This window comes from Leucopleurus acutus (genome assembly GCF_964270905.1).
Source record: "Leucopleurus acutus genome assembly, chromosome: 6".
Lineage (NCBI taxonomy): Eukaryota > Metazoa > Chordata > Mammalia > Artiodactyla > Delphinidae > Leucopleurus > Leucopleurus acutus.
Window position 1 is genome coordinate 85,839,939 of NC_139149.1, and position 27,752 is coordinate 85,867,690.

A 27,752-nucleotide genomic window follows, 5' to 3' on the forward strand; every position below is an offset into this window, starting at 1 on the left:
ATTTTTGTATCCTATCTTGAAGTTTAGTAATTCTTTTTTCTCTCTGCTCAGATCTGCTGTAAACCACTCTGGTGAATTTTTCATTTCCGTTTTTGTACTTTTGAGCTCACAAGTGTCTTTTTAATTCCTTTTTATAATTTCTATCTCTTTATTGCTCTTCTCCATTTGTTGAGACATTGTTTTCCTGGTTTCCTATAATTCTTTGTCCACGGTTTCCTTAGTTCTTTGAGCATATTTAAAGTCTTTGCTAGTAACTCCAATGTCTGTATTTCCTGAGGACAGTTTCTGTTCATTTCTTCTGTCCTGTGAATGGGGCATACTTTCTTGTTTCTTCCCATGCTTTGTAATTTTTTGTTTAAAATTGTATGTTTTGGATATCATTATGGTCAAAAAGGAAACAAAAGAAAAATATTCTCCAAGTCTTTGGAGATTAGCTCTGTGTTAGGGCCCTCTGTTAACACTTATCCAGGCCTTTTACAATTCTGCCTTAGCCTTCACTTCCTGCTAGTGCTGAGCCTAAATACTTCCTACTGGCTGAGCCAGCCAGTTATGAAACCTTATAGTCTTCTCTGAGCATGCATCCTGCCCTGGACCTGTGTGTGGTTTTCTAGATTCCCCAGTATATTTGGAAGCTTTTCAATGCCCTTATTCCCCAAAGTTTCTCCACCCAGCTTTTACTCCCTGACTTTCAGCATTTTTGTTGTGTGCCTCAACTATTATATTTTGCCCCAGGCTATAGTACTTGTTCATTTGGCTTTCAGTGTTTTCAGGGAATGTTCTCCACTTAGTCATAGCTACTTCCCTGTCCTGAGAGAATTCTGAGTTAGGCAGAACAAAGATAGACCTCTTGAATCAGTCCTTCAGGGAACTCATAGACATGTCAAAATAATTCCTTTGAAACAAGATCACTCTTCTCCCTCTGGGACCAGGTACCCACCTTGGGAACATGCACAGCCGTGTTCATATCTGCCAGCACTCCAGGGCAGGGGAGAGTTCTCCTCACCACAGAGTTCTCCTACCGTTTCAGTGGCCTTTCTTTTTCCAGTTATATTTTTAGTTGGTTGCTGTAATATTTGACTAACTTCCAGAGTTTCAGTAAAGTTGAGTCTGATAATATTTGCCAAGTTATTGGTGCTTCTTGGGAGGAAAGCCCCCCAAAGTTCCTTCGTCTGCCATTTTGACTGAGGTCCTCATAGAATGAACTAGGTAATATCCTCCCCTATTTGATTTTCTGGAAGACTTGTGTAGACTTGGCATTAATTTTTTCTTACATGTTTAGTAGAATTCATTCAGAAAGCCATCCAGGCCTGGTGTTTCTTGGTGGGAAAGTTTTAAAATACAAATTTACCTTCCTTAATAGATACAGGAAATATTCAGGTAATCTGTCCCTTCTTGAGTGAGCTTTGGCAGTCTTATTTTTTCTTCTTTTAATTTTTTATTGGAGTATAGTTGATGGCAGTTTGTGTCTTGGAAGGAATTTCTCTGTTTCATCTAAATTTCATCTAAATTGTCAAGTCTGTTCTCAGTATTTGTTTGAAGACCTAACTTCCCATTGGTGACTTAATACTGTTTATTTCATTAGTCTTCTCTCAATGACTTTTCCCCTTATTCTGGCATATTCAATATTGCTTTACTCTATTTCTGGAAGTTTTATCCAACCAAATTATTGTTTTTTAGACCCTCAAAGTCCTCCTTATAGTCACCCTCTTTGAATTCTCAGTTATTTTTATAATTTTTCCTTTTCCCAATTTCTTATTAGTAACTTCTAAGTCTTTACTTGTGTTAATGACTTACCAACTATGATTTTAACGTTGTTTGGAACTTGTAATAGATTTTCTTCAAAAAAATCAACTTGCAAATTTTGTAGCCGAACCCATTTATCCACTGGGAACTTTCCTGTACCAGCATAGGTTAGAGTCAGTCAGCATAGGATAATGTATAAATTGTGGAGCTATGCTGCCTGGCCTTTGATCTTAACTTTGCCATGTGTCCTAATTTCTCCTCTGGGCCTCTTTTCTTGCACCTGAAAAATGGAGGTGATAATAGTATTTACTTCATATAAAAATTATATGAGTTAAAACAATCTAGTACAAAGTTAGAACTCATCAATTATTTACTACTATTATTTATCAACAATGACTCTGTGTTAAAAATGGAAACTTCTGGGCTTCCTGGTGGCGCAGTGGTTGAGAGTCCACCTGCTGATGCAGGGGACACGGGTTCGTGCCCCGGTCTGGGAGGATCCCACATGCCGCGGAGCGGCTGGGCCCGTGAGCCATGGCCACTGAGCCTGTGCGTCCGGAGCCTGTGCTCCGCAACGGGAGAGGCCACAACAGTGAGAGGCCCGCGTACCGCAAAAAAAAAAAAAAAAAAAAAAAAAAAGGAAACTTCTTAGAGGTAGGGAGCAGTGCTTCTGTTTACCTGATCTTATTCATCATCCAACACAATGCCTTGATGACTGTCCTTTTTTGGTCTCATTTTTTTAAAAAGAATTTTATCAAATTATTTCCCAACTGTATAATGAAAAATAACAAATTTTATCCATCTTCAATGTCTCTGTTTCCTCAAGGTATAGAAAACTCAGTGTATAATTTCTAACTACTTGGATATCGGTGTTTCTGAGCTTTTCTGGGCCAGCAAGCAGTTGGTGAATGGGGCTCTGTGAAATAGATAGTGCTTTATTTTTGAAAAGGAAAGGGTCACTTTTAGTTTTGTGTGTAAAGGTGTCCAGATCTTTGCTTTAGAAAGATTTCATTGTGTATGCTTCAGTGTTGCACTTTATGTTTAGTAATTAAGAACATGGATGAAGCTATAAATTTGTATGTGGGGGTATGTGGTGTATATGTGCTTGAAAAAAAACAAGAGTTTCTCTGGAAGAATACTCAAGAAATGGGTGATATTTGTTGCCTGTAGAGAGGGAAAATGTGTGGTTTGTGGATAGGGATGGGAGGGAGATTGTATTCCCTTTTTGACCTTTTGAATTTAGTGACGTATTATCAATACATACATTACCCATTTAAAAAAAGTCATTTAGGGGCTTCCCTGGTGGCGCAGTGGTTGAGAGTCTGCCTTCCGATGCAGGGGACACGGGTTCGTGCCCCGGCCTGGGAAGATCCCACATGCCGCGGAGCGGCTAGGCCCGTGAGCCATGACCACTGGGCCTGCACATCCGGAGCCTGTGCTCCGCAACAGGAGAGGCCACAACAGTGAGAGGCCCACGTAGGGACTTCCCTTGTGGCCCAGCAGTTAAGACTCCACGCTCCCAGTGCAGGGGGCCCAGGTTCAATCCCTGGTCAGGAAACTAGATCCCACATGCTGCAACTAAGAGCCCACATGCCAGAACTAAAGATGCCTCATGCCACAACTGAAAAAGATCCCACATGCTGCAACTAAAGATCCCGCATGCCACAACGAAGATCCCGAACGAGGCAACAAAGATGCCATCCCGTGTGCTGCAACTAAGACCAGCCACGGTCAAATAAATAAATATATATTTTTTAAAAAGTTATTTTTAACAATACAAAAAATATGCAGTGAAAACTCTTACACTCACCTCAGATATCCAAAAACCCCTCTGGAGAAGCAACCACTGTTAAATTCCTTCTGTAGACTTCCAGAAATGTCTGTTTATTACAAGACTATATGTTTTTATATCCTTTTCTAACATACTAATGGGAATTACTATACCCACTTAACCTATTTTCCTTAGCAATTGGGAACATATACATCTTCCTAATTCTTTTAATGCTGCATAGTATCCATTATACCATAAATTTTTAGCAGATTGCTGTTAGAGGACATGTAGGTAGTTTCCAGCTTTTGCAGTTATAAATGACAACTGCAGTGAACATCTTATACATGGATTTTTCTGCAAATGTAAAAGTGTAGTTGAGGAATAAATTCCTGGAAGTAGTATTGCTGGATCAAAGGATAAATACATTTGAAGTTTGTTATTGCCAGATTACCCTCCAAACTGATGGCACTCCCAATAATAATATATATTGGGAGCCTGTTTTCCCATCACTAACACTTTGTGTTACAAAATTTTATTTATCGTTGTTAATGTGGTAGGTAAAAATGGATCTTGTTTTGATTTGTAACTAGTAAATAGTAGAGCCACAATTTGAAGCCAGCATCTTAATTGAGCTGGTACTGATACTACAAAGCTGGAACTAATATTCTTAACCACTACATTGTATGTACTACCTCAACGTGGTGAATAATTGAGCATGTTGAGCATTTTAGTATATATATATATATTTTTTTTTTTTTTTTTTTTGAGGTACGTGGGCCTCTCACTGTTGTGGCCTCTCCCGTTGCGGAGCACAGGCTCCGGACGCGCAGGCTCAGCGGCCATGGCTCACGGGCCCAGCCGCTCCGCGACCTGTGGGATCTTCCCGGACCGGGGCGCGAACCCGTGTCCCCTGCATCGGCAGGCAGACTCTCAACCACTGCACCACCAGGGAAGCCCTAGCATATATATTTTTAAAATTAATTAATTAATTTTATTTTTGGCCATGTTGGGTCTTCGCTGCTGCACGCGGGCCCCCTTTAGTTGCGGCGAGCGGGGGCCACTCTTCGTTGCGATGTGCGGGCCCCCCACTGCGGCGGCCTCTCCCGTCGTAGAGCACGGGCTCCAGGTACGAGGGCTTCAGGAGTTGTGGCTCCCGGGCTCCAGAGTGCAGGCCCAGTAGCTGCGGCGCACGGGCCCAGCTGCTCCGCGGCACGCAGGATCCTCTCGGACCAGGGCTCGAACCTGCGTCCCCTGCATTGGCAGGTGGACTCCCAACCACTGCACCACCAGGGAAGCCCTAGCATATTTTTAAGGTATTTGCACTTCTTGTTTATGTGCACTTTGTCTGTATTCCTATTATGGATTTACTATCATTTTTTTAAGTGTCTTCTTACTGGCAAGCATCATAGAAATAATTGATTCAGCCAGGAAACATCAAAAGATGATAAAACTAGTGGGTGAAAAGTTTAATGCAGGGCAGGATATTTACAGGGCTTTGAGTACTTCCCCCCCAAACGGTGATTGATTATTAAAGGGAAAATGGAACTTTACAGTGAAGAAACCTGGCAGACACCAACTCAGTCATGTGATCAAGCTTAACTTCTCTAGTAATGGGACAAATCAAAAATATGTACCACGTGATAGGATTCAATGAGAAGAACACAGCATCTCTTCTGTGATTTTCTGCCAAAGATGCAAACTTTGATCATGAGGAAACATCAGATAAGTTGAGGAACATTTTAAAAAGTAACTGGCCTATAATCTTCAAAAATGCCAAGATCATGAAGGACAAGAAAAGTAAGTTTGAAATTATTTCAAAATAAAAAGAAAAATTCCTCTTTTCATAACTTGGGACCAGTTCGTTTTTTCAAACCAATATTAAAATCCACTAAGGTAAATGTATAACTAGTTTTTAGAGGTATATTTGTCACAAAAAGTTAGTTATAATTGATTCTTGAGTTTCTTTTATTATCTTCAAATCCAAGTCCATTTTAAATCCATTATATACAGTCTTTCCTCATTATTCATGAATTTCATATTTGGAATTCAACTACTTGCTAAAGTGTATTTGTAGTCCTGACATCAACACTCAGAACACTGTCCCAGTCATTTGTAGATATGTGTAGAGCAGTGAAAAACTTGAGTTCAGATGTAATGTTCCCAGCTGAAGGTCTAACAAGGCCTTCTTGCTTCATCTCTTGTACTGTAAACATGTGTCCTTTTTGCTATGTATTTAGTGCCTTATTTTTCACATTTTTGTGCATTTTGTTGGTGATTTCACAGTTTAAAATGGCCCTTAAGTGTAATGCTGAACTACTGTCTAGTGTTCCTATGCACAAGAAGGCTGTGATATTCCTTATGAAGAAGGAAAAACATGTGGTAGATGAGCTTCATTAGGGCATGAGGTATAGTGCTGTTGACCATGAGTGCGATGTTAATAAAGTGATAATATATATTTTAAAAGGTATCTTTAAGTACATAAAATCTGGTTTTTTTGGCTGCATCGGGTCTTAGTTGCAGTATACGGGGTCTTAGTTGTGGTGTGCAGGCTTCTCTCTAGTTGTGGCGTGTGGGTTTTTTCTCTTTAGTTGTGCCACACAGGCTCCACGCCACGTGGGTTCTGTAGTTTGTGGCACTTGGGCTTTCTCATTGAGGGGTGCGAGCTCAGTAGCTGTGGCAGGTGGGCTTAGTTGCCCCGCGCCATATGGGATCTTAGTTCCCTGACCAGGGATCGAACCCGAGTGCCCTGCATTGGAAGGTGGATTCTTTACCACTGGAGCACCAGGGAAGTCCCTAAAATCTGTTTTTTAAAAGGGAGTTTATACCAACTTTCCCCAAATGGGACACTATTGTTCATTGCTTATATATATGAATGCTACAGAATGGGACTGCTTTTGATACTACTAATGAAACTAGTTTTTAAATACAAAGAAAATGCCAGGCCTTTAATATTTACGGTTTGAATGAAGCACTCTTACTAGGAGAAAAGGAGAAAAAGTTCACCTAGAGATTGAAGACAGACTAGTGCCAAAATTTCATAAAACTCAGAACTCATTTTTGAAGTGGAATTAGTGGCTATCGATTGAAATAACAGTGCTGTGGATCAACAATGACATAAATGTGTGGCCTTGAAGAAACATGTAACTTACTACAACTGCTTACTATTGTGGATAATTCTTCAGTGAGTCCAGTTAAAGTTTGCTTACATACTTGCTCCTCACCTTTTGAGAAATATGCCCCTTTACAAATCTCTGAAGTCTAAGATATTTTATTATAGTTATATAAAATATTGGTTAAATAAAACTGATTTTTCTTTCACTTCATGTCACTAAAAAAACTCAGTATTTTTTGATAAGGTACACTGTTTGACCACGTACTTTATTACAGGCAGTGAGGTCACTCAAGGAGACAATCGAAGACTGTTGGGACCAGGATGCAGAGGCTCGGCTTACCGCACAGTGTGCTGAGGAGAGGATGGCTGAACTTATGATGATATGGGAAAGAAACAAATCTGTGAGCCCAACAGTCAATCCAATGTCTACTGCTATGCAGAATGAGCGGTAAGACCCTGAAGGTTTGGAATCCCTCTGTCAGTATTTAAAACTGATACCAAACAGAGAACAGGAAATAAATACTATTAAACCAGACTAAAAGTGCAGTGATTAACTTGTACAATCTAATGTCATAATTTTTCTTTCAGTATTCCTGTTCTTTTACTGAAGTTTTTGTTTGGTATAAGTTCAAGGTGAAATCTGTGTTTTTGTATATCTGACGATATAGTAAAAGATCAGTCTTTCTCTGTTAATGCTGCAAGTTCCCTACAGTAATGAAGGAAAAACATTTTCATAGTTCCAAAAGTTTATAAGCACTTCTACATACTATATTGTCTTGATTATACTTTGTTGGTATTATTTCTCTTTCCCCTGCATTTTGTTTGTTTGTTTGTTTACCTCTATGAATTTGCCTATGTATCTAACCACTGCTTCACTGGAAACTAAAGTTTCCAGCCTTCCTATCCAATGTTCTTTCTTTATAGAATGCTACTACATTTACAAGAAAGCAATTTGTAAGGTCTTTTCATCCCATTATGAGCATTATTTCATGAGATATTTCTTAGAACTATTAGAACTATGATTTTTGGTTCTAAATAAAAGGGCTTAAAAAAATTCCTAAAACTTGGAACTTTCAGACTGTGTAATCTGTGTTTCTTTGTTCCATGTTTAGGGGATAAAGTCTTCCCCAAAATTTGTCATTTTATCTAAAATGTTATGTTAAAAGTTTTCAGAAGGGCATCCAGGAAAGAGTAACCAGAGAAAATTGAGATAAAAACAACTCAATTCTTGAATCATTTTCTTTGCTATTTTCTGTTGTTCTAATTTCTGAGAATGGTTTGTGTTATGAACTATAGGCCCAAAATTGGGTTTACACTACTTACATTTAGACTGAATTACCTTCAGCATATAAACCTTTATTCCCATTATATCAGGAAGTCAAGGAAGGTAGAGACTAGCAATTCTAAATATAAATTTCCTCATTTTACACACACCTGAAGATAGTCTTACTCTTCCATCTCCCTTTATCTCTGTATTTTCTACGTGCTTTAGTATGCTATTTGCATCTCTCTTAAGAGTCAGCTAGTATTACTTTAAGTGTTTTTTAACTTTTCTTGACTGGTAAGAAGAAACTTTGATGCTCCTCCTTTCTTTGGCCATTTTTGCCTCCTATGTTATTCAGCTCTACCCTTTACATGCTTCTTTTCATGTCTTCTAAATAGCTTCCTCCAAATCATGGTTCATCCCACACTCATTCCACTCTAGGTTTCATTGTATTGAATCTTACCCTACATCCCTCCGTAACTTCCTTGTCTTGTGCAGTACAAAAGCTTTTTTCTTCCTCCCCTTCCTGTCATTCCCCTCATAATAACTTCATCAGTCTTTCTTCATAGCACTTCTCCTTTAGTTGCTGCTTTTCTGCTATAACACTTGTATCTATTAATGTTCCCAATGTTTATACTTGATTGTTTTAGTTAAAACTCTCCCTCACTTTTATTTTATTTTATTTCATTTCATTTCGTTTCATTTCATTTTTCCTTCCAGTTTTATTGAGGTATAATTGATATATAGCACCATATAAGTTTAACATAAATAGCATAATGATTTGACTCACATACATCATTAAATGATTATCACAATAAATTTAGTGAATATTCATCATCTCATATAAATACAAAATTAAGGAAATAGGGAAAAAAACAATTTTTTCCCTTTGTAATGAGATCTCTTCGGATTTACTCTCTTAACAACTTTCATACATAACATACAGCAGTGCTAATTATATTTATCATGTACATTACATCCCTAGTACTTATTTATCTTATAACTGGAAGTTTGGACCTTTTGACTGCCTTCATCCAGTTCCGCCTACCCCCACCCTTTGCCTCTAGTAGCCACAAGTCTGATCTCTTTTTCTATGAGTTTGTTTTTGAAATATAATCAGCCTACAACACTATGTTAGTTCCTGTTACACAACATAGTGATTTGGTATTTCTGTATATTTCAAAATGATCACCAAGATACGTCCAGTTACAGTATATCACCATACAAAGTTATTACATAGTTATTTACTATATTCCCCCACAGTGTGCATTTCATACCCATGACTCATTTATAATGCAACTAGAATTTTATACCTCTTCATCTCCCTCACCTATTTCTTTCCTCCCTCCAACCCCCTCTTCTCTGGCAACTACCTGTTTCTTCTCTGTATTGGTACCTCTGTTTCTGTTTAGTTTTGTTTGTTCATTTGTTTTGTTTTTTAGATTCAGTGTAAAAGTGAAATCATATAGTATATCCGTTCACCTATCAATAGGCACTTGGGTTGCTTCCATATCTTGGCCTGGCTTTTATTTTTAAAACATAAATATATTATAGTGTGATGCTCAAGAACCATCACTCCCAAGGTGTGATAGTGACAGTGAAAAACCCTTGGTAACTGGAGAGCAGTTCTGAATCTTTGATTATTTATTTATTTATTTATTTATATTTGGGTCTTCATTGCTGTGTGCTGGCTTTCTCTAGTTGCGGCCAGCAGGGGCTACTCTTTGTGGTACGTGGGCTTCTCATTGCAGTGGCTTCTCTTGTTGCGGAGCATGGGCTCTAGGTGCGCAGGCTTCAGTCGTTGTGGCATACGGGCTCAGTTGTGGCTCGTGGGCTCTAGAGCGCAGGCTCAGTAGTTGCGACGCGCGGGCTTAGTTGCTCCACGGCATGTGGGATCTTCCTGGACCAGGGCTCAAACCCGTGTCCCCTGCATTGGCAGGCAGATTCTTAACCACTGCGCCACCAGGGAAGTCCTGAATCTTTGATTTTTTTTTTTTTTTTTAATATGAGTGTCACATTCTGTCTTGTACTCTAGGCTCTAAGACCCATATCTAAGACCTTCATTGATATGGCTCAGTCTACCTAGGAAGATATGTTTCTTTGCTAGACTATGCCATTTAATGGAACACTTTGGAATAACCTAAAAGCTTGTGTTCTTTTTACTATTTGGAACTTATTTGGTAATATATTTGTTGAGTAGCCACTGTGTATCTAGAATGGTAGAAACGCAAAAGACACATGCCTTGGTTCCTCCTCTCACAGAACTTCATGTCTCGTGCAAATATACAATTTATAAAGATATATTTGCTAATATTACAAAACTATAGGGGAGATCTTTAAAAATAATAACTCTTATAAACCAAAATAATGAACATCTATAAAAATCATATCTAGATTGACATAGGTTTTTTGGTAGGGTTAAGTAGTATAAAACTAGCCTTTAGCAAGTTATTAGTTGATACTTGATTAATATTTGATTATAATTTTTTTTCTTAAATAATCTCTAGAATACTGTGGGTTAGAAATAAAATAAAAAGCAGTTCATACTTTAAAATCAGAGGTGTTAAACTTGGAGAGTCAGTTTGTCATAAATGTATTCTCAACATGGCACTTTTTTTCTTTCTTTAAGCAACCTGTCACACAATAGGCGTGTGCCAAAGATTGGCCCTTATCCAGATTATTCTTCTTCCTCATACATTGAAGACTCTATCCATCACACTGACAGCATTGTGAAGAATATTTCCTCTGAGCATTCGATGTCCAGCACTCCTTTGACTATAGGGGAAAAGAACCGAAACTCGATTAACTATGAACGGCAGCAAGCACAAGCTCGAATCCCCAGCCCTGAAACAAGCGTCACCAGCCTGTCTACCAACACTACAACCACAAACACCACTGGCCTCACTCCAAGCACCGGCATGACCACTATATCTGAGATGCCATACCCAGATGAAACAAATCTGCATGCTACAAATGTTTCACAGACAATCGGGCCAACCCCTGTCTGCTTACAACTGACAGAAGAAGACTTGGAGACCAACAAGCTGGACCCAAAAGAAGTTGATAAAAACCTCAAGGAAAGTTCTGATGAGAATCTCATGGAGCATTCTCTTAAACAGTTCAGTGCGCCAGACCCCCTGAGCAGTACCAGTTCTAGCTTGCTTTACCCCCTCATAAAGCTTGCGGTGGAAGTGACTGGGCAGCAGGACTTCACACAGGCTGCAAATGGCCAAGCATGTTTAATTCCTGATGTCCCACCTGCTCAGATCTATCCTCTCCCCAAGCAACAGAACCTTCCTAAGAGACCTACTAGTTTGCCTTTAAACACCAAAAATTCAACAAAGGAGCCCCGGCTGAAATTTGGCAGCAAGCACAAATCAAACTTGAAACAAGTAGAAACTGGAGTTGCCAAGATGAATACAATCAATGCTGCAGAACCTCATGTGGTGACAGTCACCATGAATGGTGTGGCAGGTAGAAACCACAACGTTAACTCCCATGCTGCCACTACCCAGTATGCCAATGGGGTAGTACCATCTGGCCAGACAGCCAACACAGTGGCACATAGAGCCCAAGAAATGCTGCAGAATCAGTTCATTGGTGAGGACACCCGGCTGAATATTAATTCCAGTCCTGATGAGCATGAACCTTTACTGAGACGAGAGCAACAGGCTGGCCACGATGAAGGTGTTCTGGATCGTCTTGTGGACAGGAGGGAACGGCCACTGGAAGGCGGCCGAACTAATTCCAATAACAACAACAGCAATCCATGTTCAGAGCAAGATGTTCTTACACAGGGTGTTCCAAGCACAATAGCAGACCCTGGACCATCAAAGCCTAGAAGAGCACAGAGGCCTAATTCTCTGGATCTTTCAGCCACAAATGTCCTTGATGACAGCAGTTTGCAGTGTAAGTGGAGGGATTGTATAATCTCTCCTTGTCTTTTGGGACCATTTAAGTAACTACTTAGATAGAAACAGATTGTGTTTCAACAGCAGTATTTACTTTTCTGCATTTGATTGGACTTCAAAAGTAATTAGACTATTGTAAAGAAAAAAGTAATTTTTTGTTGATAATTAAAAAGTCAGTGTCACAATAATCAGAATAATTACCAATTTAGTATGTGCCTTATGTAGCTGCTGGTTTATAATGCAACTCACATACTTTCTGTGAATAGTTGAGATAAAGTATTCACCAGTTTAAAAGATCCAAGTAAAATGATACCAGTATAACTTTTGAAACAGTTTGTTGAGCATATTATACCTATTATATACACATTTAGATTTTATCTGACTAATCTTAATAAATCTTAAAAGTCCAGAGAAAATTCAGAAAAGTCACTATAAAGAAACTATAAAATTGTTATTGGTTTTTAATGTCAGTTTTTTCAGGAATTGTGTGTTGAGTCTCCCACATGCCTGTAGCATTGTACTATGGGACCTCTAGCAACTTAAACAAATAACTTGATACTTGGTTTATGGTCCTAGAGGGACTGTAACACAAGACAGGAGAGCTCACCAAAATCTTTAACAGTCATCATTGTACAAAATGATTTCTCTTTTAGACCGATAGCACTTATAAAAAAAAAACAACTAAGTCATGTTTTATGGTTGTTGTCAAGGACTAAGAAATGGGCTAAAGGGATTCAGCTGTCCAAAATCAGTAGAATCTAGCCCCTTGCTTGAGTGGCTTGTATTATAGAAAAGTTGACATACCTTATGGCAAGGTTCCATATCAGTAAAATGTCTTGTCAGGTTTGAGATGGGAAATTACTAGAAAATTTGTACTGTAGTGTTTATGTCACTCTTCTGAAAAGTATTATATTCCAGGTGCCTACTTTGATCATGAAGTAGAATGATTAAATGCATTTTGCCAAGTTAGGCTTGCTACCAATAACCAAAGGATTTGAGAATACAATTGAGAACTTGGAATTTTCTCCTGTTTTTGCTTTTTGTGGTTTTTCTATATTTTCTTCCTTGCCCTGTGGAATAATTCAACCAGTTATAAAAACGTTGGGCTTACAGAGTATCAAAAATAAGTTGGTTAAGGTTTGCCTAGAAAAATATTGTTTAGCATCATAAATTTCAAGAAATGTCCATTAGCTCCTCCTGTAGACATTAGTTTGATCTCTTTCCCAGTTACAACCCTAACTTATTACTTTTTAATAGTTTCTTTATATATAGTTCATTTTTCTGCACTTTTATTTTCAGTAGGTGAGTCAACACAAGATGGCAAATCAGGATCTGGTGAAAAAATCAAGAAACGTGTGAAAACTCCCTATTCTCTTAAACGGTGGCGCCCATCCACCTGGGTCATCTCCACTGAACCACTGGACTGTGAGGTCAACAACAATGGCAAAGACAGGGCAGTTCATTCCAAATCCAGCACCGCTGTTTACCTTGCAGAAGGAGGCACTGCCACAACCATGGTGTCAAAAGATATAGGAATGAACTGTCTGTGAAATGTTTCCAAGCCTATGGAGTGAAATTATTTTTTGCATCATTTAAACATGCAGAAGACATTTAAAAAAAAACTGCTTTATTCTCCTGTCAGTACCCCCTCCCACCCCTGCAACAAGGACTTGCTTTAAATAGATTTCAGCTATGCAGAAAAATTTAGCTTATGCTTCCATATTTTTTAATTTTGTTTTTTTTAAGTTTTGCACTTTTGTTTAGTCTCGCTAAAGTTATATTTGTCTGTTATGACCACAGAATTATATGTGTGTGTATCAAAAGTGGTCTCAAAATATTTTTTTAAGAAAAAAAAGCAAAAACAATGTATTGCTGATAATCAGTTTGGACCAGTTTCTAAAGGTCATTAAATCAGAAACAAATTAATACAGGTTTGACTGCAGTGGTGTCTAGTATCCATGTTTTATTTCTGGGCACAAGCTAGTTTATATGTTGATATGTTCCTGAACACATTATCTGTTGGACTTTCTTTTCTCTTGTGTTTTGTTTGAATGTGCAATAGTCTATAGGCCACAAGTAGCTTTCTCATAAGTTCTCTTCCTAACAGAATACGCATTCTTCCAAGATATGAACATTTTCCTCCCCCATCCTCCATACTTTCAGCAGGTCAGTTCTTTGACAGTGAATTTTTGCACAAGAGAAAGCAGCTACCTGATTTCTTGCTTTCTCTCTCCTTATGGAGAATGCAAAAACATTGTCTCAAAGGGCTCTAAAGAAGGAACTACCAAAACCTAATTTGAAATGCCATTTCTTTTATCCTTCCAAATCCTAAACATTTCCTTCCAGGCATTTTAATAAGCATATTTGGTTCTGGTTTTGGAAGTTCGTAAGAGCGTAGAACAATGAGCAAGTCAAATATTAGCTGTTTTCCATTTTATTTTATTTTTTATATGTATGTTCATGTTCCATATTCATTTAAGTAGCACATTTTTATCAGAAAACTTATAGAGCTATACCTATATGGAATTTTTAAGTAGATAGATGGTTAACACAATATAGTATTATAGCCTTCATTCTCTGAATAGGCCATGTTTGACTCAAATAAAATTACATCCTGTTTAAAATAACTTCAAAAGTAATTCATAGTTTTGAACCTGTAGTATCTTTTTTTTTTCTTTTCCCAAGCAAAGCCTGGTAACTTTATCTGAAAATGATTCCTCTTCCCATGACCTAAAACACTGTGTGGAAAAATCATTCAACTGGCATGCCAAATCCCTGTGGAAGGAAGGATTGCTGCCAAACCTATCATTTTTGAGCAGCCTGAGACTTAACCTCTCTCTTTTCAAAACTGTTTCTTCACTAATCCTATTTTCATAATTTTTCCATTTGCCAGTTTTTCATATCATCTTTGATATGTGAGCATTTATTATTTACATTATATTAGAATGTACCTTTTAGTGATAACATTATGTATATTCAAATCATGTTGTTTTTTTAAAGCTTCCTTTGCTTCTTTCATTACTGATAATCATCTCTAAAACAATCTCTGCATGTTTTTTTAAATAAAGCACTTTATGTCAAATAAGGGACTTTTTTTATGAGCACAAATCGTTTTCTATCAATTTGCAAACAGTGAAGATCTCACTTTTTTTTTTTCCAGATTCTCAAGTACTTAATAGACATTAATTAAGTTCTAAGATTTCTCTGGGAGATAAAAAAGCTGAGAGGAAAACACAAATCCCAAATTCCTGATTGAGGTTTTTATCTCTTGAACAAAATTTTCTCACTCATATTCCTCTATCCACATCATTTAGCTAAAGACAGCCTAAATTTCCCAATTTGCTATCCAGAATATTTATGACTTGTGCATATAAGCCTTCTTTTGTTTGCCATCTACTGTGATCTTATGAAGTGAGATGTTTAGCTAGATTGCTGAATGTGGTTTTGAATTTAGAATTAACATTATTTTGCTAGTACCCAGGATTTCCACCCTTTGTATTTTATTGGCCTTTCTCTTGATTCAGATCCTTAACATATTTTTCAGTCATCTAGCATAAAAATTTTTCATTTTCTTATTTTTTTATCTATGTAATGAATTATTTATATTTTTTCCAATGAATTTTCACTTGGTTCTCTTGATTTTCAACGGCTTTCAACTGCATTCCAGGATATTACTTTTAAGTATTTCTAGAACATCTCTGAGTCCAAATAAATTATATTCCTTCTCCAATTGGAAGCATCGAAGGTAAATGACCATTTGAGGTCTAACTGATTTTTCCTGACAGAAGAGTTGTCTTACATTCTACTACACTGTGTTTTGGCCAGTTAATTGTAAGGTTTTCAGCATTTTTTGATGTTTAATAGTAAAATGCTTTCAAAAATTGGTATACCAAATTAAAGAACTCCTTATAGTTTCCCATTTTTATGCAAACATGTTTAAAACAAATAATTTCCTTTCCCCATGTTTTTATTAGTAGGCTCTTGGAAAAGTAGGAGAAATAGTGTAGATCATTTTAATAAATTTTAAATTAAATTGTACATCAGACTCATTTTTTTTTAGAATCTGTTTGCTGTTACAAGCAAGCAAGATTATTTAAAATACTCATTTGCAACCTTTATTCATGTAATAATAATGTATATTAAATCTAATATTTAACTTCCATCACAGAATTTTGCATGTAGAAAAGCATTTGGGTCCCTTTGAATTAAAGGCTATTCATTTAATGAAAAAATACTAAAATTCAACCTTAAAAGTATTATAACCCTAAAAGCATCATAATAGGTAATCAAAGTCTAATATTAATTCCCTTAACTATCCTAATTGTATACCAGAACTAAGTCATTGAAAGAACTTGATTTGAATTCAGTTTAGACAAAATGATTTAATTATAATTCCTAAAACGTTCCCTCTTTTTTTTTTTTTCCGTTCCCTCTTTTTAAATGCATAATTGGAAAAAAATATTGGTGTAAAAAGTTATTGGAAGGCAAAGGAGTAGATACTAATACTAATTGGCCATTTATTATATGCTGAATGCTGGGATATATATATATATATATATATACACACACACATAATCTCTTTTACTCCTCATAGCAACCGTATGAGGATTATAGTTAATATTCCCATTTTACAGATGGGGAAACTGAAGCTAAGAGAAGCTAAGTAATTTGCCCGAGGTCCACATCCAGTATTTGACAAATCTGTGATTTTTAACCTAGGCTTGCTCTCTTCATATCTCTTTCATTGACACCACACTGCCTATACACTGTATGACAGTATGCATAATGGACTGACATTTTGTAAGAAATTTAGTCATTATACCCCAACACAATTGTGGCTTGTATATAAACCAAACCAGATACCTTAATGACTTTAGAAATTAGGCAAACAAAAGGAGATGTACAGACGTGTCTGTAGTGATTGTTGCTTGAGAAAAAATTACTAATTCAAGACAAAATTCAATCCCACATCTGCTATCATGAATCTTAAAATCATTTCATTTCTCTTCACTCCTGACATTCTTATATTGCAGAACTAAAGGTAAAGTAAATTTTAAGGGAAAAGCGAAGGCTTATGGGAACAAAGACCTTTTCCTAAATTGATTGCATATTTGATTTCACGGAATTAATTTAATGTTCACTTTGTCTCATCAATCCTTTCACTTCATTTTGAAAATTTCTGCTTTTAAAAGTGACTTTAGAAAATTTTACTAATCCAGAGAACTAATTGAAGAGGATGTAGGAAGGATAGAAGGATAATGTCCTTTTTATATAGCAACTTGTATAGCTTCCTTTCAGGTATCCACTTGTTCCGGAAAATGTGTGTTGGTTCTGAATGTGAAAATAATTAAAGAAAGGTAGGAACACTCAAGTAAGTATGTGTTTCAGTGGGAGTTATCGTAAAATTCGGCAAGTATTTTTATTTAAAATATTTTCTAATTTTGCTTCTAAAGCCAAATAAAACACCTGATAGGCTGCAGCTATTTACTGAATTTTTCATTCTATAAACCTCTCTCTTCAAAGTCATTTAAAATGGAAAAAACTTTCAACAAACTTTTTGGTTTTTTTTTTCTTACTTATAAAAATGAATATTTCATTGGAGGTAATTAGTTCCTAGAATGTGAGATTACATTCTATTTCTATACAACATTTTATATATTTATGTTAAACTTACTACCAGTTATATGCAGGTTATTACATAACTATTCACAGATTGCTTTATATATTACTCTATCTTCCAAGCTAACTTCTTAAACTTAAAATCTGGACACACATGTTAGTTGATTATCTAGACCAGTTATCCTAGAAATTGTATAACAGTTCCACAGACACCCCAGGAGTCTTTTTCAGACTAGGAAGTTTCTAAATATTCATACCTTTTACTGTCAGTTTGCTCTTCAGCAAATAAGAGTGCATTTTAACTTTTAGATTCTGAACTATGTAAACTTTAGCCAAAACTACCTTGAGTGATCCATTCCTAAATATAATCCTTGATTAAGTAAATCTGGCAAATCACTGTTTAAACTAGTTTACACAAATATTATCAAAAGAAGGATTTTCTACAGGTTCCCAGATTAAACTAACATACAAGAAAAGAAAAAATCCCAGGGCACTCTGATGCACCTCCCTGTTACTTTCCTTCATTCACCTCTTAGTTTCTGTCTTCACTTACTCTGTCCCTTGGTTATCTGACTTGCAATCTTCTGTGTCAGGAAAGTTTTCTTCATATCTATTCTGCTTCCCTCCTGATTCATTTTATATCCGTTACTCTTCAGTGTACTTCAGGCTTCTCAACACCTAAGTCTCAGTTCTTCAGACAGAATTGCTTTGGTTCCTTTAGTATTTTCTCCTCAGTTTTATTTTAATACCTACTTATATTTAAGAACACCTAAAATTATATTTTGTTATATTCAAATTCATTACTCCAGTTAAGTAATAGTTAAATAGGATAGAATTGAGAATTAAGATGTTACCATTTGACAGTGGATCCAACCATCAGATTGTCAGCAAATCAGCACTTAAGTTTATATTATCTAACATTTTCTATTGTGGAGTTTTATGATTTTATACTCTCATTAGTTTATAAGTAAAAAGCCGTGCATACAAAATTGTATATCATTTTGCTATTCTTTTTTAACCTTTATTGCAGCACGCTTAGCATTCATTATGATTGAGCCACAACATTTTACATATTTCTTTGTATCAAATATTAAACACAAAATACAATATTAACTTTCAAAAGCAAACCCTACAATAATCAGGTATTATCTACGAACATTTTTGCAGACCACTTTTGAAATACTCATCATAGTTTTGCAACATAGACTGGACTCTAACAACTTTCATTTAACTTTTAAGTGGCTGGTTAAAATTGAGTATTTGTGCATATAAGGAAAAATTTAGGATTTTATCTCATGGCTGATAACATTTGAAAAGTAAATACTTCAGAAGAATTTATGCTGTTTACTAAAATCATGCCTAAAATAAATATTATATCTTGAAAATTCTAATTCCTTTATTACTGTGATATTCATAGTGTTACTATTAAATGTTGTAACATTCATTTTTTAAACTTGATTTGAGACCCAGATTTTAAAATCTGGGTAAGAGACAAGGAATCTTATCACATCATTAGGGCGTCCAGTTTATGATTGAATTTTTAAGCAAATTACTGTATTTTAAACTGCAACTTGTTTTTGTTTTTAATGTTTTAAAAGACAACATGTGGGTTTTTTACATTTTATTTGTACCTTTAGATTTCAGAACCATCTTCCTGTTTTAGACTCGCTCTGTAGACATAATATTACTTAAAAACTCAGGGCCCTTTTCATCCCTTTGCACACTGAAAAACTTCAATTGATAGCGAACAAGCAGTTAGATACAGTTGAATTTGTTGCACACACAGTTCATTTAATGTTTCATCTTATGATTTGACTTCATTTACATAAATATAATATCAGCTTTCATTAATCATAAAAACTTGCCCAGTTTTATAATTACTGGATAGAGGGAAATGACTCAACTAACTGGCTAGATGTTGCAGCATATTTAGGCCTTAGAGTTGAAGCACAGTCTTCAAACGATTTCTGTTCTTTGGTTAAATGGTTATACATGATGGGACAAACTGTTTCATTTTGTTTTTGTGTTTTTAATTGGAGAACTTGATAAAGTTCCTCTGAGATAAAATTTTTCAGAGGTAATTTAACATTATTAAACTGTCTTCTAAAAGTGAACTAGTGAGTTTATAGCTTTCGTAGTAGCTTGGATGGTTTCGAGAAGGTAAGCTATGGTAACCTATTTATCACATTGTCAGATCCAAATAGAATGTTTCTTTCAGACAAGTTTAAGCTCCAAATTGGTAAGCTGTATATGTATACTTAAAATTCTTGCAGTGAAGTTATTTGTAACCGGTCTCTTGTCTCAGGCTCTCCACCTTATTACCAATCCTCTTAAATGTGATAGGGAAAACATATTTTTAAAGAAGCTTAACAGTAAGAACACTGAATTAATAAAAGATGAGCTTCAAAGATAGGTCCTGGTTTAATATTGAATTGCTTGGCTTCTGTGGCTTTTCTTTTTCTGGTCACATTTATTTATTTAAACAGTTTTTGTATGCCTTGTCATGTTTCCATGGAGATTATATTGTATAAGTGTTTGTATAAGCTGGAATCATCCTTAATTTTCTGTTGATAATTTTTCAAATGAAGATAAGTGGATAATTGTAAAATACACTAACTCTTAGGGTGTTGTAGTAGCTGAAATATGGAAATGTGTAGCTGCCATGCTTTTTCTGAATGGACAGGAGAAACATAAGCTACAGAGTATTCATTTCTGAGGATGCTTTTCTGGTATAAGAAAGGCTGAAAAATATTGGCAATTCCTCAGAACCCTCTTTCTTGTTAACGGGTATCTTTTGTTGGTGTGTTTTGCTCTTACATTACCAATAGAATATCATATGAATTTTATGAATAATTGCTTTCAGTTATTTTGCTTTTGTACAAGCCGTCTGAGACCTTGCTATGCTGTATAAGTTGTGTTTGATGGATCGGTGTGAGTATGAAATAAAGCAAATCACTTTTCTTTTGTATTATCTATTGATGCCACTATGAAAGCTGACATTAAGCCACTAAAGAGTTTTCTATGAATAACTGTAAGTAAATGCTTTGATATATATAAACCTAAATAAAAAGATTGTATTGATACAGAGACATTGGAGAAGAAGATTTTAAGAAAGTTCTTTAGGTTTAAAAATGGCTTGCTGTAAAATGGTGCATTATTCCATTTATTAAAGATCATATTAATGACAACAGTGATTGTATCTTTTGATTTTATGAGGTCATCAGAAATTGATTTTTAGTGTGTTATTTTAGGTATTTTGCACCAGAATAGTAAATGTTCCGTCTAATATGACTTTCATTACTCAGTATGATACATCAAAAAAAAAAATCAACTAACATTAGAATAATAGTTGAACACTCACTATATGCCAGGTATGGTGTTAGTTATTTTACATATGTTGATAATTCTGACAGCAGTTCTACAAAATGCATATTGTTATTCCCATTTTATAAATTAAAAAACTGGGCTCAGAGAAGTCAGACACCTTGCCCAAAACCACAGAACTGGTAAAGATGAGATTCTAATGTGTTTTCCATTTTGCTTTGAACTACAATTTTCAGTTCCTAATTGTAGGAAGAGAAACTCAAAAATAAAAATGGAAATGACCCAGTGGCTAAATAGAGTAGCCAGGAACATACATGAAACAATTTGAGATTACTGAAAAGTTACCAGGTACCAAAACAACTATCTCTGTTGGCCTGACACTGCATTTGTGCTTCACATCATCAAATAATCTTTTCAGTTAGACCTTTGTATTTTTTTAAAATTTTTGAATTTTATTTTATTTTTTTATACAGCAGGTTCTTATTAGTCATCAGTTTTGTACACATCAATGTATACATGTCAATCCCAATTGCCCAATTCATCAAGACTTTTGTATTTTTAGAAGGCCTTGTTAAAATGAAATATAAGCTTGTGAAGGCAACATATTGTTTTTGACTCTAGATTAATTCAGTGTATTAAGTGCCCTGGAGCAGGATCCACAGGACAACCATGTATGCCAAGGGAACTTTTGCTTGAGGAAAAGCATGGTCTACTCCCATAGGCTCTGTTGTCACCTTACATAATATTGTAGGGATAATAGGTTTGGATTACCTTTTTCCTTTTGACTCACATTCCCAACCTTACTATATGTATGATGTTACAGAGTAACATTGCAGTCCTCTACAGAACCCACTGTGTAATGTTCAAGATGATAACTAAATGTCCTTAGAGAAAATATGATGACCTGGAGGAAATGTATAGTAATGACCTGCTGAACCTTTTAATAATGACTTACCACAAGTAAAATTCTCATTTACACCTACACCTATGTGATCCGTCTTCCCAGTTTATATACCTCTCAGCAAAGGACAAACTTAGATAGTAACTAATCTACCTCTTTATTCTTGGTGTTTTTCAAATTAAAGTCCAAATTCCATATTTGGGCAGCTTTCATTTTGTTGGTATAATGTGTTATTATTCACTTTCTTGAAATTGAATCATTACTGCTGTACTGATTATGATACGATTCCTGCCCCCCAGGAACTTTTAAGCCATCTTGTGGAGGAGAGAAGGCCCACCCAGGAAGAGGTTACATCCAATCAAGATGACGTGTAAGTGCCCAAATAAGTGGTAAACTATATGTTCAATATGTGTTTGAAGAGCCAGGGAAGACTTCAATGAGGAAATGATTATTGAGCTGGGTCTTGAAAGGACAGCTGGGATTTCAGTAGGAAAAGTGAAGGCAGAATATCTGAAGTGACCAGAAATAAAGGAGAATAGAGACTGGAAATAAAGCAGAACATGTAGAACCAAACAGACATTAAGACTTTTGAAAACCAGGTTTTGGACTTGCTGTCATAGACAATAGGGAGGCCAAAGTTTCTTAGGAAGGAAAGACCTTGATAGAAGTAATTTGAAGAAGTTTGGACTGACAGATGGGCAGGATAGATTAAAAAGGAAAGTGACTCTACTGGGGGCAGGAGAGGAACTGCAAACAAAATGCAATTTCAGTTGTGACCAGTAAGTTCCTTTTTTGAAGGAGCATCAAAAAACTTTTTTGAACACCTATTGTGTAGCAAGCACTGTAGTGGGAGATAAAAGACACAGCCCACCCTCAAGGTGCTCACAGTAGATTTGGAGAAAATTTTAATTGGAGAAAATTACAGTACAGATTATTAAGTATTGTGATCGAGTGAAAACTAGGGGTATTATGGATGTACATGGCAAGGATACCTAATCCAGTCTTACTGAGTCAGAGGCAATTTCTCCTTTTGAGATAACTTTCCTGACTGTCTTAAAATATAAGTAGGAATTAGTTTAGAAATGAGCAATGGCCCTCTAAGCAGAAGCTGCAGCACCCACAAAGCCCTAGAGGCCGGAGAGGGTGGAGCTTTTACTGGGGGGTGGGAGGATGTTAGATGGGAGTAGAGTTTGGGGTTCTAAGTGATGGTTTGGAGAGAGATGATCCAGAGGAACCCAGATGACACAGACAAGACTGTAACACAGAAGGGCTAGCATACTATACTAGGAGTTTGGACCTGTCTGGAAGCCACTGGAAGAATTCAAGCAGGGAAGGTTCAAATTAGATAACTGTTTCGATAGGCTTTTAGTCTTCCTTTTTTTGTTGTTTTCTCCCTACTCCAGGCAATTTTATACTCTGCTGCCAATCATCTTGTCAATACCCTTATCAAGTTGCCAATGGTTCATGCTCCTCGACCTGAAATTCTAAGTTGTCTACTGTGCATCAGCCACTTCCTTTCTAGCATTACCTTCTGCCACTCGACTCTAGTTTACAGCTACTTGCTGTTTATCTCCTTACTGGATTGTCAGCTTTTTGCTTCAGGGAGGGAGTCTTATCAGTGTTTTCTGTCTCTGAAATACCAAACTTGATTGATATGCTGATACCAAAATAGTTTTTAAAATATTTTAGATTCTCACCTGACTTCTCTTAATCAGGCTTCTTAGTCCATCTGAGTTCTCTGGGTGCTTGAAAGTAATTTATCTTAAGGTCATTCAGTAAGTTATTTTGTGATATTCGTGGCACATCTTTAGGGTTAAAATTGACCAAAATGATAAGCACTGAAGGAATGTGTGGGTGTGCTTTATATATATAAATGCAGAGAGCTTTAAATAAATGAATACCATTATTACCTATAAACTACATTCAGGAGGCATGGTTTTAGAAAAAGTGAGCTAGAGTAAGTGGGTTTGGGAAATAGGTCCTTCAGTTAAATGCTTTTATCTTTTTTGTTTTTTACTATAGTGTCTTTTTCTCTACTTTTTTGGTCATGTTAAAAAAAACAGTAAAATCACTGTTCCTCAGGTACCCAGCAGCAAGTCTGTGCACCACTTTGACCACCAGGAGGCTCTCTTATTTCATGTTCTAAGAACTGGAGGCCTCTCCATTCTTTTCAAAGACTAGATGTCTCAAATTTGGTTCATAATGTTTTCTTATTGATTATGAATAATAAGCAGGACAGGCTCTGTGAACACTATTTACATTAGAAGAGTCCAGTGCATTTCGTTGACTAAGAATGTTTGGGCTATTAGGCAGAAAGTCTACAGGTTCCCTTCTCTCCAGAAGAAACAAATACCAGAGCCAGGACTTGACAAACATGACCTTCTTATGACTTCACTGTAGTCCTGCAGTGAAACATAGTGTACAGTTCCTGAAACATTGGAAGAGGTGACTAATCCTTAGTTGTTCGAACGTTTTCATGGAGCAATGGCATTTGCCAGAATTCGATCAAAGTTTAGCAGAGTTCTATAAAGGCATTTTATAAGCAAAGTTAGGTTTTAGTTTTTTTAAAACCATTTTTACTTTGGCTTTCTTGATATTTTTTTCAAGGACACAATTTCTGATTATTTTTCCTCCTTATATTTTCTCTTCTCTGATTATTATCTACCTTAAAATTTCAGTCATATCAATATTCAGAATTGTTGAGCAGCCTTCGGTATTACTCTGTATGGTATCATAAGAAGGGAAAACAGGTCCAGTTTTTTTTTTTTTACTTAAGATGCCTTCAGATGTGTAAACTGACAGGAAGTTCCCCAATTATAAGAACTTATTTGGGGGCTTCCCTGGTGGTGCAGTGGTTAAGAATCCACCTGCCCATGCAGGGGACGCGGGTTTGAGCCCTGGTCTGGGAAGATCCCACATGCTGTGGAGCAACAAAGCCCATGCACCACAACTACTGAGCTTGCGCTCTAGAGCCCACGAACCACAACTACTGAAGCCCATGCACCTAGAACCCGTGCTCTGCACCAAGAGAAGCCACTGCAATGAGAAGCCTGTCTGCCGCAACGAAGAGTAGCCCCCACTCGCCGCAACTAGAGAAAGCCCGCGTGCAGCAACGAAGACCCAATGCAGCCAAAAATAAATATAAATAAAATAAACAAATTTTTTTAAAACTAACTTATTTTGAAATTTTAGGTGGTAAATGAAGCTACTGGTATCTCCTTTACTAAATGTGAAAATGAAATAGGGAAGAATGAGACATTACTACCTCTATCCTGATAAATGGAAATACCCCAAATGATCAGGGGGTGTTGAGCTAGAATAGATCATACCTGACTCAAATGTGAGTTCAGGTTACCTATTTCAGAAATGTTGGATAAATTTTAATATTATTTTGTCTTTTATCTAAATCTGAGCTACTATGTTCTCATGTTCTCAAAAGAGAAATTATTTTCCCAGTCTTCCAAATCTTTTTGGATTTGAGGGCTGTTTCTGTTGTGACACATTTCAATACTTCATGTGTTTTCAAACAAGACATCTTTCAACACGAACATTTTTAGCAACATCAAGACTGATAGACTCACAATGTAAGTTGGTGCAGCCACTATGGAAAACAGTATAGAGGTTCCTCAGAAAACTAAAAATAGCAATGCCAATCCTGAGCATATATCTGGATGAGACTATAATTCAAAAAGATACATGCAACCCTATGTTCCTAGCAGCACTATTCACAATAGCCAAGACATGGAAACAACCTAAATGTCCATTGACAAATGAATAGACAAAGAAGATTTGGTATATATATACAATGCAGTACTACGCAGCAGTAAAAAAAGAATGAAATAATGCCATTTGCAGCAACATGGATGGACTTAGAGATTATCATACTAAGTGAAGTAAGTCAGAAATAGAAAGACAAATACCATATGATATCACTTATAGGTGGATTCTAAATTTGATACAAATGAACCTATCTACAAAACAGAGACTCACAAACATAGAGAACAGACTTGTGGTTACCAAAGGAGAGAAGGGGTTGCGTAGGGATAGATTGGGAGTTTGGGGTTAGCAGATGCAAACTACTGTATATAGAATGGATAAACAACAAGGTCCAACTGTATAGCACAGGGAACTATGTTCCATATCCTGCAATAAACCATAATGGACAAGAATATAAAATAGGATGTATACATATGTATAACTGAATCACTTTGCTATACACCAGAAACTAACAACATTGTAAATCAACTATACTTCAATTAAAAAATAAATTTAAGGGCTTCCCTGGTGGCGCAGTGGTTGAGAGTCCACCTGCCGATGCAGGGGACACAGGTTCGTGCCCCAGTCCAGGAGGATCCCACATGCTGCGGAGCAGCTGGGCCCATGAGCCATGGCCGCTGAGCCTGCGCGTCCGGAGCCTGTGCTCCACAACGGGAGAGGCCACAACAGTGAGAGGCCCGCGTACCGCAAAAAAATAATAATAAATAAATAAATTTTAAAAAGTAAAAGAATGATATCCTCACGTAGACTGTGTAGGCAAGAACCAAAAAGGGCAGTAATTGACTTTTGAGCAATTTGGGTAGAGGAGGGGAAGTTCCATCCTTTCAAAGAGATTTGAGGGCTGTTTCTGTTGTGACACAAAGAGATTTGCACAAAAATATTTTATATTGCCCAGCCCAAAGCTGATTTGAAGAATTAAAGTAAGAAACCAGAACTAGGATTGCTTTAAATTCAGTGTGACTAAAATTCTAGAAATAACCTCTCCTAGGGTATGCAGAAGTTCAATAAATTACACTCTATCTAGACCTTCCTCTTAATTAGTTTTGATTTTCTGTATCATTTCCATATCTGACATACAAGAGGAAATTACCTTAACCCTTATTCTCTAAGAAAGGAGTAAAAGCAGGATGAGTGAAGAGCTGAACTCAGCCAGCCAGCCAGCTCTGTTTCTTTGGCCTGCATAATATTCAAAACGTGTTTTCATTTAAATGCCTTTTAGGTGGGACCTGGACTCTTCCCCAAACCAGTAATTCCTAATTGTCTTCTACCTAATATTACCCATTTATGTCCCCTTCCTAATCTTTGTAACCTTGATTCCTGCTCCCTGTTCCAGGAATTTCCATCCCAGGCATAACATGGAAATAAGGACCTAGAGGAAATGCTTGGCATACTGGGATAAACTTGAGAGGAGAGGCAGCCCCAGCTAAAACTGTGAAGCAAGGCAGCTTGTGTGCTGTCTCCACTGGTGAGCACTCTTCTTCCATAGGAGGTCCACTGTTAATCTTATTTCTCCATTCTTCCTTCATCTCCCATTGAAACCTGAACAAGTGTCCAATCCTCACTCATGGCATAGAGGACTACTTTTAAAAAAAAATTTTTTAAAGCTGTGTTATCCTAACCCAAATTATTTTCCTTTAAATCCAAAACAAACATTCATCTCTGAGCAAAATGGGATAATCAGAAATCACTTGAACCCTGCTTGGTTGTTTTTATAATGGCTTCTCTTTCTTAATGCTTTTCTTTATTTTTTTGACTTGGTAGGAGAGATGGTCAGGAAAAGTAGACAAGAAATGCCACTCTTGAGAAAGAAAAGGTAAGACAAGTTTCATTTCATCCTTTTAGAATGAGAGGACCAGAGGGAAGAGGTGTTTAGAAATCATTTTCTCCAAGTCATCCCCTGCTGCACGGCAAACTGAACCAGAGAAGTACAGAGTGGTGTTACTGACCTCAGAAACTTGCCTCCGTATCCTTCACCTTCATAAGTCAAGACCTATTGGTACTGATTCTCACCTAAAGTTCTTCTGGTTTTAACTCTGGGATATTTATTCTTTCAGTTGCTCATGTCAAAGAAAACAATTGGTGATGTGCTTTTAAACAGATTTCAAAGTTAACATAAAATCTCCCCCATAGTTTTTTCTTCTAAAATCCCCTTCCACTTTCCTGTAAGTCTCTCTCTCATGTGTCTTATTTTGAAGGGCTCTCCTCATTTATTGATAACCTTTCTCTGATTTGTTTTCACCTAAATTGTGTGGCCCAAATCAGACCTTTAGTACCTTCAACTTTAACATTCAATGGATAACTTAAAATTTCATCTTGGGGAAGGTTATTGA

The 27,752-nt window shown here is 36.5% G+C and overlaps 1 protein-coding gene across 1 annotated transcript in view; it reads left to right on the forward strand.

The window, feature by feature from the left end:
• Positions 1-20,586, forward strand: part of BMPR2 (bone morphogenetic protein receptor type 2) — a 200,716-nt gene extending 180,130 nt beyond the window's left edge. Inside the window, exons 11-13 of the mRNA XM_082840798.1 lie at positions 6,902-7,074; positions 10,520-11,799; positions 13,101-20,586. Coding sequence (XP_082696924.1) covers positions 6,902-7,074; positions 10,520-11,799; positions 13,101-13,351 — 1,704 coding nt within the window. The 3' untranslated portion in view covers positions 13,352-20,586. The remainder of the gene's footprint in view (positions 1-6,901; positions 7,075-10,519; positions 11,800-13,100) is intronic.
• The last annotated feature ends 7,166 nt before the right edge of the window (positions 20,587-27,752 follow it).